The sequence below is a fragment of the Sorex fumeus genome, unplaced genomic scaffold, assembly GCF_029834395.1.
Source record: "Sorex fumeus unplaced genomic scaffold, SorFum_2.1 ptg000162l, whole genome shotgun sequence".
In the NCBI taxonomy this organism is placed as follows: domain Eukaryota; kingdom Metazoa; phylum Chordata; class Mammalia; order Eulipotyphla; family Soricidae; genus Sorex; species Sorex fumeus.
The window spans coordinates 990,180-1,003,797 of record NW_026606219.1 but is presented as its reverse complement, the minus strand read 5'-3'; the positions used below and the strand labels follow the sequence as shown (position 1 = coordinate 1,003,797).

At 41.4% G+C, this 13,618-nt stretch overlaps 1 protein-coding gene across 1 annotated transcript in view; it reads right to left on the bottom strand.

Annotated features, from left to right (window-relative positions):
* The window catches only part of RP2 (RP2 activator of ARL3 GTPase), a 69,828-nt gene extending 58,278 nt beyond the window's left edge, over nucleotides 1-11,550 (bottom strand). Inside the window, exon 1 of the mRNA XM_056107345.1 lies at nucleotides 11,350-11,550. Within this exon, the coding sequence (XP_055963320.1) occupies nucleotides 11,350-11,451 (102 nt within the window). The 5' untranslated portion in view covers nucleotides 11,452-11,550. The remainder of the gene's footprint in view (nucleotides 1-11,349) is intronic.
* Between the last annotated feature and the right edge of the window lie 2,068 nt (nucleotides 11,551-13,618).

Sequence of the window (13,618 nt, the reverse complement as noted above, 5' to 3'; positions counted from 1 at the left end):
TTAATTAGAATAACTGGATTGGGTATGCAATGTTTTAAAGCAGGGATACCAATATCAACCTTAGCACAGAGTATAGAGAGGAGAAGGAAAAATAAGAATAGAGAAGAGGGGCTGGAGCAATAGTAGAGTTATTGACTTTCATGTGGCTCACCCAGGTTTGATCCTTGGCATCCCATATGGTCTCAAGTGCATCACCAGGAGTGATTCCTGAGCAGAGAGCCAGGAGTAACCCCAAAGCATCGCCAGGTATGGCTCCAAAACCAAAAAAAAGAGGGGAGGGATCGAAGAGACATATGAGAAGCAATGGGGGCCAGGTCAGAGGATTAAGGTACAGAGATGGTGTTAAGGAATGAATGTGAGAGCCAAATATCCAAACCACAGAGTCAACAACACTAAAATTACAAGACCCAAACTTAAACAACAGAACTTATTGCCTGTCAAGAGGGCAGGCTGGAATGAGGGATATGGGAGAGAACCTGGGAACACTGGTGGTAGAATCAGTGCTGCAATATCATATGTCTAAAACCAAACTATGAATAATATTTTAGTCATGGTGCTTTTTTTAAAAAAATGAATCACCATGAGAAACAGTTACAAAGCTTTCATGTTTTGAGTTTCAGTCATACAATGATCAAACACCCATCCCTCCACCAGTGTACATTTTGCACCACGAATGTTCCCAGTATCCCTCTCCCCCCTCCCCCTGCCTCTAAGGAAGACAATTTCCCTCTTATTCTCTCTCCACTTTGGGGCATTATGGTTTGCAATACAGATACTTATAGACCATCATGCTCGGTCCTTTATCTACTTTCAGCAACATCTCCCATCCCGAGCGATCCCTCTAATCATCGACTTAGTGATCCCTTCTCTATCCCAGCTGCCTTCTCCCCCAGCTCACAAGGCAGGCTTCCAACCATGGAGCAATCTTCCTGGCCATTGTGTCTTCTGACCTTAGGTGTTAGTATCATATTATGTTATTTTATATTCCACAAATGAGAAATTGCGGTGCTTTAATAAATTTTTTAAAAGTGGCCTGAATAGGGGCTTAAGTGAGGCTTACAGTGGGTAAGGCGCTCGCCTTGCTAAAGGCCAACCTGAGTTCGATTCCTGGAATCCCATATAGTGCCCTGAGCACTCCCAGGAGTAATTTTTGAGTACAGAACCAGAAGTAACTCCTGAGCATCACTGAGGGTGGCCCCAAAACCAAATTAAGGCCTAAATAAAAATCATAAAAGGTAATGTTTAAACTAATTTCTTCCAAGAAGCCCTTATGAAATAGGCTTGTTTAGATTTCTTACTACAGCCCTTAAAAGACGGTAAATTCTCTTTCAAAACAAAAATATCTAGAGTTGAATACACCTGGCACAGCTACTGATTTAAACATTATTTTCCTAATGAGAAAAAAGTGAAATCTTATTCTTTTACTGATAAGTGATGCAATTTTTTCATTAAAAATTGCCTCTGGTAGTACCAGGAATTTTGCTCCATGGCTTGGAGGCCAGCCACACATGCTAGGGGAAAAGGGAGCTCAGATAGAGAAGGGAGCACCAAATAAAGGGTGTTGGGAGAATCTTCCCAGGATGGGAGAAGCATGCTAAAAGTATACTATAGACCAAACATGATTGCCACTCAATGCCTCTTTTGCAAACCACAGCACCCAAAAGGAGAGAGAGAACAGAGGGGAATGCCCTGCCACAGAGGCAGGGTGGGATGTGGGGGATGGGGGGTGGGAGGGATACTGGGATCCATGGTGTTGGGAAATGGGCACTGGTGGAGGGATGGGTATTTGATCATTGTATAATTGAAACCCAAGCACAAAATTTGTAAGTTTACAACTTACTCATGGTGTCTCACTTACTCTACAACTTACTCATGGTGTCTCCCTAATAAATTTTTTTTTAAATGTTAAAAAAATTGCCTCTGGGGCTGGAAAGATAATACAGCAGTTAGGGCGTTAGCCTTGCATGATGACCTAGATTCAATCCCTAGCAACCCATACCTCAGCACCAGGATTGATCTTTGAGTCCACTCAGGTGTAAGTCCTAAGTATCAGTACCTAGTGATACTATGGCCTAAAACAAAGAAAAAATGTTCTCAAATTAAATATCCGTAATAATTTGAGATGAAATATGGGATTTATTAATTTTGACAGAAATCCATTCTGAGCAGAAGTCCAAAAAACTCTGGCACCAGGCAACACCTTATAATCATTGACTCAATAAAAAAACCCTAGGAGGTCTGGGCACTAAAATTTTCCCTGTTTAACCAAAAAGAAAAATCAAGGCTCCTAGAGGCTAAGTAACTTGCTCAGGTCACATTATTCTAAATGCTTCAGCTGAGTCCAAACCAGGCAATTTGGTTCCTACATACATTTGGTTAGCTTCTTCTTTATATTCATCCCCATTCGAGCAGCAACAAATGTTTATTAACCACATAAATAAACAGAATAGAACAGAGTTCAAAAAAGACATATTATTAACAAAGGTACAAAGGGATTCAATAGAGAAAGGTCTTTTCAACCAGTAGTTTTGGAACAACTGACATTTCCATGTAAAAAAATAGAAAAGAATCACTCATACCTTGCCCTACAACTCAGGATGAATCATAAAATCTAAACACGAAACATAAAACCTTTAACCTTCAAGAACAAAATAAGATAACATCTTTGTAGTCTTGATTAGGAAAAGATTTCATAGATATAAAACCAAAATCACAATCCATAAAAATTGAACTTTATCAAAATTGAAAATGTTTGCTTTCCAAAATACAGTTAAAAGAAGAAAAGTCATATTGTAAAACTGCAGTAATTGTAACAGTGAAGTGTTAGCAAAATAACAGACTTCTACCAATGGAATAAAACAGACTCCAGAGATGTATATAAAGCTAGACGCTTCTGAATTCAATAAAGGATAGTGTTCTCAACAATAAGAACAACAAAAAGAGAATACAAGTCATAAATTGGGGAAATATTAGGAAAGTTCACATATGACAACAGACTTTTGGTTGGGATATACAAAGAACTCAATCATAATGCATAAGAAAATAACCTGGTAAAAATAAAATAGGGAGCTTGAATTTGACCCAGCAATACCACTCCTGGGAATATATCCCAGAGAGGCAAAAATGTATAGTCGAAGTGACATCTGCACTTGTTTGTTCATTGCAGCACTCTTTACAATAGCCAGAAACTGGAAGAAACCTGAATGCCCAAGAACAGATGACTGGTTAAAGAAACTTTGGTACATCTACACAATGGAGTACTATGTAGCTCTTAGAAAAGATGAAGTCATGAAATTTACATACAAGTGGTACAATATGGAAAGTATCATGCTAAGCGAAATGAGTCAGAAAGAGAGGGATAGACATAGAAAGATTGCATTCATCTGGGGGATATAAAGTAACAAAGTATGAGATTAATACCCAAGAATAGCTGAGATCAGCACCAGGAGGATTACTCCATAACTTAGAGGCCAGCCGGGTATCCTAGAGGAAAGGGCTGTTCAGATAGAGAAGGGAGCACCAAATAAAGGATGTTTGGAGGATCCTCCCAGGAGGGGAGATGCATGTAGAAAGTAGACTATGGACTGAACATGTTTGCCACTCAATGCCTCTTTTGCAGACCACAACACCCAAAAGGAGAGAGAGAACACAGGGGATTGCCCTGCCACAGAGACAGGGGGGATGGGGGGATGGGGGTGGGAGGGATATTATCCATGGTGGTGGAAAATGGGCACTGGTGGAGGGATGGGTATCTGATCATTGTATAATTGAAACCAAAGCACAAAAAATTGTAAATCTACAACTTTAAAAAAATAAAATAAAATAAAGGGGAAAAAAAATAAAATAGGGAGCTTGAGAATTAGTAAAGCAGTTGATGCACTTGACTTGAATGTGGCCGACACTGGTTCATTTCCAGGACCACATGGTCCCCTGAGAATCACTGGATGCAGCCCTAGAGGCTTTCAAACACTAACAGGTTGGTCTGGGTAATCCCTAGTACATCAAGACCCAAGCAGCACCACGTCCCCAGGTCCTTACATTGGATTGCTGACTCAGAATTGGCTTAGAATCCCTGGGAGTTGTCTCTAACCCAGACCTGGGAAATGCTTTGGAGATCCTCCCCAAATGAATAAAATATTTTACTACTGACCCAAAGAAAATATACGGGTGGAAAACAAGTAAATGGAAAAATAATTAAATTAGTTATTACAGAATAGCTAATTTAAAAAAAAATCTGAACATGGAAAGTGCTGGTGAGAATGCTGAGTAACTGGATCTTTCATATATAACTGGTGGGAATGTAAAATAGAATTTTCACAGTATCTTACAAAGTTTAATATATGATTTCCATAGTACTCAACAGTCCCCAAATCAGGTATTTACCCACCTGAAATGAAAAGTTATGTTCAATTAAAAGAATCTATAAGTTGTACCTCATGGTGTTTTACTAATAAAAATAAAAAAAATAAAATAACAAAAAAGAATGTATAAATAATTGTTTTGAGTAGCTTTATTCATAATGATCAAAATTAGAAATAATCCAAATTTCTGTCAACACATAGATGTGTAAATGACTGTAATACACTCATATAAGAGAATAGTACTCAGCAATAAAAAGAAGCTAGAGAGATAGTATAGCAGCAGAGTGCTTTCCTTGCACACAGGCAACACAGGTTCAATCCTTGGCATCACATATGGTCCTGAACCCTGCCAGGAGTAATTCCTGAGTATTGATGGGTGTGACCCAAAAACCAAAAAGAAAAGAAGCTCCTTATATATGTAACCACATGGATGAATCTTAGATATATAATGCTGAGTAAGAAACCAGACATATAAGATTACATACTATATGATTCTATTTTATATCATGTTCTCAAAAAGACAAAATTATATGGATAAAAACTGATCAGATGCTAGGAACAGAGTTTATTACAAAGAAATATGAGGAAATTTGGAAAGTGTTCTTGATTTTAGTGATAGATACACAATTGTATTCTCTGATCAAAACACGTAGCTCTACACTTAAAAGGGATTCATTTTGCTATATATAAATGACTTAGAGTACAACTTAAAATTACAGTAGCTACATATCTACTGTAGCTGAAAGGCTATCAGCTACTATCATGAATGATAATGGCAGTTCTATGTAATTATAGAAATAGTAGGGCTGGAGATACAGTACAGTGGGTAAGTTACTTGCCGTATGTGTGTCAAACCCAGATTTGATCCCTAGGACCCCAAATGGTTCCCCCAAGACCTTCTAAAGGTGATTGATACCTTAGCACAGAGCCAGGAGTAGGCCCAGAGCACCACTGGGTGTGGCCCAAATACTGGGTGTCGCTCAACAATATATATAAGGACTGGAGCGATAGCACAGCGGGTAGGGCGTTTGCCTTGCACAAGGCCTACATGGCCAACCTGAGTTTGATTCCTCAGCCCCTCTCGGAGAGGCCAGCAAGCTACCGAGAGTATCTCGCCCACTTGATGAAGCCTGGCAAGCTACCCGTGACGTATTTGATATTCCAAACACAGTAACAACAAGTCTCACGATGGAGACGTTACTGGGCCTGCTCGAGCAAACTGATGAACAACAGGAGGATAGTGCTAGTGCTAGTAGGAGCGACAGCACAGCAAATAGGGCCTTTGCCCTGTATGCGGCCAACCCGGGTTTGATTCCTCAGCCCCTCTCGGAGAGTCCGGCAAGCTACCGAGTATCCCACCTGCACAGCAGAGCCTGGCAAGCTCCCCATGGTGTATTCAATATGCCAAAAACAGTAACAATGAGTCTCACAATGGAGATGTTACTGTGCCCGCTAGAACAAATCAATGAACAGTGGGATGACAGTGCTACAGTGATATATACATATATATATTATATATATACATATATATAATCACTTTGATCTTGTATAGACAAAGGAGAGAAGGTAAAGTATATATAAATTTATATATTTATATTAGTTCATCATGTTGCTGTATAACCACAAAATGAAATTATGAGGGTTCAGGGAGATGGCTCAAAAGGCTAGAGCACATGCTTTGCATGCAGGAGCCCTGGTTCAATCCCTGTTCCCCCAAGTACCACTGGGTATAGCCCCAAACAACAAAGATAGAATTATGAAATTTCAATGTTTGAAAAGATTTTTCATAATCTAATTCAATATTGATCTAATCTTTACGTCCTATCCTATCAAATCTTTTATTTTCTTACCTGCATTTGTGAGATGCTCAAAGAATTAAGGAACTGGGAGAATTTTTAGGAAACTGAGAAGTAGAAAGTTTAAGTACTTTACCATTTATACATAGTTTGGTGCATAATATAAAGTAAGACCCAAGTTCTACACACTTTCTATTCTATTTTTCCTTTATCAAACCTTTTATGATTTAAAAACTCATAAGTGAATATTAGAAGAGATCAACTAGCCATAAAAATTCATGGATACACCATCTCCTGGCCAAAAACTTTGAAGTGTCCTTGGGAGGGAGGCAGACCAAATTCCTGCTGTGCCTAAGGCCTGGCAGCCGCAATGACACACTGACAGCTGCTACTGTGCCAATGACCCAATTCCACTGCCTCACAGCTGAGCTCTGCAGAGATGTCAAACTGCCCAAAATTTCAGGTGCACAGGTCTTTTGGGTGAGAATTCCGGTGTCTTCTCGAAGTGGGGTTTAGCAGCCTCCCCCTAATCCCTGTATTTCCAGAAGCCTCAGCAGCCATACCTACATCCCACAATTGTCACCAAGTAAACTCACTGCCAGTTAAATATTCTGGAGTCTCTGAAGTGCATACAACCAGGGCACCTGCAAACTCTACAATACTGACATACCATTAGGAGCACACCAAATTAGATGGGAAAGTAAAGTAGGAGCCTCTAAAGTTCAATAAGCAAAACCATTAACACAGAAGGCTCAACCTGCGACAATAGCTTGGTAAACCCTCAGGCAAGGACTTAATGTCCCCATGATGAGTTATAATGCATTGTCACAAATTTTCTTGCACCAAAGTATTTTTTAATAATTCCATTAGACATTAAGTTGTAACAAGCAATAGAAAATAAATTATTTTGTGCCTGCTAAGGGGGCAGGCTTGGAGGCAGTGATTTGGAAAATGGGGACAATGGTGGAGGAAAGGTCACAGTGGTGCTGGGATTGGTGTTGGAATACTGAATGCTTATAAAAATGCATCATGAACAACTTTGTAAGCCATGGTGTTTAAATAAAAGGGAAAAGAAATGTCACATAAAAGGCATCAGTCCACAGGAAAAACATATGTCTGATATTTAAACATGTGGACTATACCAGTAAAATCTTTGGAACTGCATATGTTGCTTATACCCCAAAATCACAATCTTCACATTTATGCCATCATTGTTTTAGAGCAGCAGTTCTCAAAGTGGACAATACTGCCCCCTGGGGGGCACTGGGAATATCCACAGGGGCATAATAACCCAGGGTCCCATGTACAGGTAGCTTTCTGGTTTTGCTTAAAGGGGCTGCTGAGTGATTTCTTTTTCCTTTTTTTGATTCTTGATGACTTACCATTTATTTTTTATCTAAAATGTTCTTTTTTATTCATTTTATTTTCTTCTTTTATTTTTTTAATTGAATCACCATAGCACAGCGGGAGGGCGTTTGCTTTGCACGCAGCCAACATGGCTGACCCGAGTTCGATTCCTCCGACCCTCTCGGAGAGCCCGACATGCTACCGAGAGTATCTCGCCTGCACGGCAGAGCCTGGCAAGCTCCCCCTGACGTATTCGATATGCCAAACACAGTAACAACAAAGTCTCCAATGGAGACGTTACTGGGCCCGCTCAAGAAAATCGAATCACCATAAGATAGTTACAAAGCTTTCATGATTGAGTTTCAGTCATATAATGATCAAACACCCATCCCTCCACCAGTGTAACTTTCCCACCACCAATGTTCCCAGTATCCCTCCCAGCACCACCACTTCACCCGACTACTTGCCTCTATGGCAGGCAGTTTCCTTCTTACTCTCTCTTTCTACTTTGGGGCATTATGGTTTACAATACACATACTGAGAGGTTTATGTTTGATCGTATATCTACTTCTGGTCTTATGTCTACTTTCGGCACACATCTCCCATCCCGAATGATCCCTCCAATCATCACTGACTTAGTGGTCCCTTCTCTGTCCTAGCTGCCTTCTCCCCAAGCACTTGAGGCAGGATTCCAACCATGAACCAATCCTCCTGGCTCTTGTCTCTACTGTCCTTGGGTGTTAGTCTCATACTATGTTATTTTATATTCCATAAAATGAGTGCAGTCATTGGGCTGGAGCGATAGCACAACGGTAGGGCGTTTGCCTTGCACGCAGCCAACATGGCCGACCCGAGTTCGATTCCTACGCTCTCTCGGAGAGCCCAGCAAGCCGAAGTACCGAGAGTACTTCGCCCACACGGCAAAGCCTGGCAAGCTATCCATGACATATTCGATATGCCAAACACAGTAACAACAAGTCTCATGATGGAGACGTTACTGGGCCCGCTTGAGCAAATCGATGAACAATGGGAGGACAGTGAGTGCAGTCATTATATGTCTGTTCCTCTCTTTCTGACTCATTTCTGAAAGGAGGTGGTAGGCCGAACAAAGATGGGAAGCTCCAGTTTAGAAAGTGAATCTTGTTTCTATCATCAGGGAGTTGGAAAGAAAAAATGAAAACTACTTTTCTGTACCAGTTATCTCCGCCTTATTTGTAGTTAATTCTTTTCTTTTCTTTGGAAAACAAACTTTGGTTTTCGGGTCATACCCCACGGTGCTCAGGGCTTACTCCTGGCTCTGCACTCCTGGATGACTCTTGGCGGTGCTCAGTGGACGTTACAGGATGCTTGGAGTTGAACCCAGGTCCGGCGTGTGCCAGGCAAACGCCCTACCTGCTGTACTACTGCACTGGTCCCATATTTAATTATCTTCTGTTTTAATCTGGTAGAACAGTCAGCTCTTTGAGGACATAATTTTGAGTCTCATAATTTTGAGTCTCCCTTGGCATTTGAGTACATACATATTGACTACTTTGGTTAGCTATGGGAGGCAACATACAGATAAGAATAAAAGGATTTCTTTCCAAGTGATTTAAATACATATATTACAATCTAAAAATCTTTCTTATCATGCTAATGCAGTAGTTATACAACAAGATTTTTTTCTTTTTCAAAGTCAGCAGCAATAGAAAATGAGAGGTTCTTACACTGTTGATTACAGCACATCAGTTGCCATGGCAACATTCAGTAGCCAAACATTCTTTCTAATTGAGACAGTTTCTCTGAGCTGCTCAGCTCAGTCCCTTAAGACTGACCCAATTATAAAACTCAATATTCAAAACCCTGAGGATGTCTCTCAATATATTCTGATTATCCACTCTAAGGAAAAAATTATACACAATTTTTCCAAGTTGCAAGGAAACTTTTCAAGCATTTTGTTTTATAGTAGCGGTCTTATGCATGGATTCATAACTGTCTAACTTAAAGCTTTAAGTTACAAAGCTTTATAATGTATATGATATACTTCATGACCACATCATAGAAGCCTAAACTTTTAATTGTGTTAATGTATATGCAACATATCTCTTTTATGTTCACTGGGCTGATCTGCATTTGATTCATTTCAAGGTATAATTAAATTCTTAAGGGCATAAGAAAGAACATGCTAAATTCACTGTTGAGTAAGAGTGACATTGGACTAACAGATTATTTGTACATTTACCCAAACTTGTCTTGAGAGTCAAAGAAGTAGAAAAAAAATCATCTGCAATTTAGCAGGTTATCATAAATGAGGCACTCCCTAGAGTGAATTCCTGATAATTCTAAAAAAAAATAAGGAAATTCCAAAACTGAAAAACAGTGGTGTGAAATCAGGACCATAAAGGACCCTGTTATAGGGGCATGGGAGTTTGAGACCAAAGAAAGAAAAAGTAAGCAAGTATTCTTTGGGCGGGGCATACCTAGTGGTGCTCAGGGTTTACTCACGGCTCTGTGCTCAGGGTTCATACCTGGCATTGTCCAGGATCTAAATGGGGTCTGCAGCATGCCTTATGCCCTGTAACTATCTCTCCACCCAAAGCAGATAATAGTACAGAAGGGTGTTTTTGCCACACACCTGACAGTGTTCGGGCCTTATTCCTGGTTCTGTGCTCAGGGATCACTCCTGGTGGGCCCAGGGGACCACACTGGATGCCAGGGACCAAATCTGGGCCAGAACTTAAACGCTGTATTATCTCACAGGCCTCCAATAGTAAAAAAAAGATTTGTAAAATAGGTTGCTTTCCAAATACAATGCTCATTAAGTTAGGAAAATTTTGATTAGTTGAGTTGGTCAAGATTTTAAGTTTTACTATATACAGATACCCAGAAGTAAGAGCTTACTCTACAAATCCAGTAATATCTCTTACACCTGTACAACTGGGGTACCTAAACTACATGAAGACGTTTAACTGCTAGCACTACACATTAAAAAGCAAAATCTCACTTTGGAAGAGAAAAATAAGTCTACGAAAGTATTGTACTAAACACAAATGGAGAACTGTGCAGAAAGAGGAAGCACTGTGAAATGTATGACTAAGTGTGTTTTGTGTAAGACTGGAGGACATTTTCAGAACTTTTTAGTTTGGAGCTATATGTAAAAGTGAAGATAAGGGTATTTTCATTCAGTAAACTTCGTCTAGTTTATACTGGTTATTTTCAACCTTACTCTCTTAACACACAGTCTGAGATTGGTTTGATTTTCATTATTCCTTTAGGGAACCTGGGAAATGAGGAAAAGCAAAAGTGTGCGTTAAAAGAGTCTACTGAGGAAACTGAGCAGCGGAATGTATCAGGGGTCACCGAGGAGATGACTAGCAGTCAAAAGAAAAAAGTCACAGAAAGGACCTAAACCGCAAAAGAGATCACGATCTGTCCCATCTGTAACTCAACGACCGGACAAAAACTCAAGCTCTTGCTGAAATAAGCAGATTTGTAAGATTTCGGACCATTCTGGGCTTTCTTCTCTCTCCTGAGTTTATCCTGAGATTAGAGGTCACTTCAAGTCAGAGGGAGGACTTAGGGAGCCCGCCAGGGATCCGTCTCCGTGGACAATGAGTCTAAGGCCCCTCCAAAGGGCTCCTGGGCAGTAGCAGTCCATGGAGCCCCCTCTAGTGCCTATTTCACGGCTCCCCCAAAGTCTTTCTTCCTGACTTGAACTTTTATAGCGAGAGACAGACAAGAAGTGGGGAAGGGAGGAGGGACAGGAAGGCGGATTGGGGTCGCCCCCTCCCGCTTCATGTCCACCTGGGCCGCAAGGGACTCGGGGCGCGGGCAGGCTGAGATCAGTGGCCAGGCGCTGTAGTTACCTTCTCGCGCTGATCCCAGCTGTACTGCTTTGGCCGCTCGTTCTCTCTTTCGGGAGGCGGGACCCTCTCATTCTTCTGCCTCTTGGAAAAGAAGCAGCCCATGGTACTGGCCCACAGCGCTCGCCGGCCACCGTTTCTGGCCCACGCGCCTGCGCAGTCACTTCTCTGCGACTGCAACTGGGCGCCGCGGCCCCCACCAGCTCTCCGGAACAGCCAAAACCCTGCAATCCCGGTTCGCCAGTCCGCCAGGCCCAGACACTCTTTCCCTTTTCCTCTCAGTCACCCTGACTACGCATGGCAGCCAATGACCGCTTCGGCGCCCGATGAGCCAATCAAAGCCCCAGGATCAACCCCGCGAGGCCTATGAAAAGGGGTTGATTTACGGACGGAACCAATCCGCGTCCTGCTCCTGCGTCAGTCACCGGCAAGCTCGTCGTGCCCGCACCGCGGATCAGCCCCCGGCGGCTCAGGCTGGCCGCGCCCTAGCCGGGACTTGGTAGAGTTTCCTAGCTGGTGGGAGAGGTGGGAGAGCTCAGCGTCCGAGTACTTTTGCCTTTGACGCTCAGCGACTAAGTTCTAAACCTGGAACGGTGGCTCTGCAATCGAATCATAGGCTTCAGTTTTATGATGTAAACGTTATGGCAACTATAATTCCTGCTGACACGGGAAGAGCCTTAAAATTCGGATGTGTCACTCCCCATCTTTGGGTCCTCACCCAACTTTGAGGTCCAACATCCTCTGGCCTCTAAGTGTCAAAAAATTTCCTCCACCCTCCTTGTCCTCTCTGCCCTTTCTTACTATTTCCAACGTCCACACAGCATTCTAAAAATGCACAATTATATGGCAGAGTAGTTACTCATGTGCCGCCTCTTCATTGGAACTGTACATTTTTGAGCCCCAAAGACCCATGTTTTATTACTATTATTATTTTGAATCACCGTGAGATACAGTTACAGAATTGTTCATGATGTCATATAATGTTCCATCACCTGTCCCTTCACCTGTCCCACCACCAATGCCCCCAGTTTCCCTCCCGCCTCTCCTCCTCCTCCTCCTCCTCCTCCTCCTCCTCTTCTTCTTTTTTCCCCCAACAAATGAGTCCAATAATTCTATGTCTGTCTGTCCCTCTCTTTCTGACTCATTTCGATCAGCATGATACTCTCCAGTCCCAATGACCTATCTTAAGAGTTATGCACGTTTCCATCCCTGGGCCTGGCATAACCTCATAATATGTACTCCATAAAACATTAGCTCAGTGAATGCGTGAGTAAATGCTTGCAAACTGCAGAAGAAAACATCAATGATTTTCTCCACAATTCTTCCTAAACAAAATAACCCAGCAAAGGTATGTGAGTGGAGTGAGGGAGGACGGATTATGATAAGGGTGTTCCATGGAGATTACTTGGGGACATAAGCATTGTCATGCAAACACACAGATCTGCTCTAAGCAAATGCACAGGGTTTGATGATATTAAAAATAACGATTCAAAGAAAAAAAACAAAAACATATTATTCACACTTGTTATACCTGAGACAGACTTTACTATACCTATCTTACATATGCAATAGAAAAGATAAGTTACTCTCATTCTCTGATTCCACTATTTTGACATTTTGGGAGGACATAAAAATGCCTGTTTTGTTCAGGTTCAAATTTGACTATCTTTATAATTCCCCACATTTATTTACATCTACTGTATGTATCTTTGATATAATTGAGCATTCAAAATGTTCCCCCTTTCTTTTCCTGTCCTTTACCACACAATCAGGCAGAAAAAAATGCATGTGCTTAACTATAGAAATGACCATGAACTTAATAAGCTTCAGATCGTAGGAAATAATCTTTACCCAGTGAACACATACTTTTGTACAAAGTGGGAGTAAAGGTTTCTGTGAGGAGAGTTTGAACAAGACCCTGAGAGAATAAAAATCCAAGACCCTGAGAAGTATTTTATAGTTGAAGAATGTTAAAATTGTGACCACATAGAGCACAGTAGAAGAAACACAGGTCCACAGAAGTGAAATGACTAATTTGTGGTTACAATGAGGGTGGTTGAGCAGGAAGTAGAAAAACACAGAGGAAGGGCTTTCCAGTGCTCCTGCCTACCCAAAATGTATCCCTCTCTGATTCATCTAAAATAGAGAAGTAAAGAGTTAGGCTTCCTGAGACTTAAGAAGTTTTGCCCCACAGAGACAGTTCTTTTAATAAGGTAAAAGGTAAAGGTAAAGGCCCTCCCGTTGATCGTCGATTTGCTCGAGCGGGCCCAGT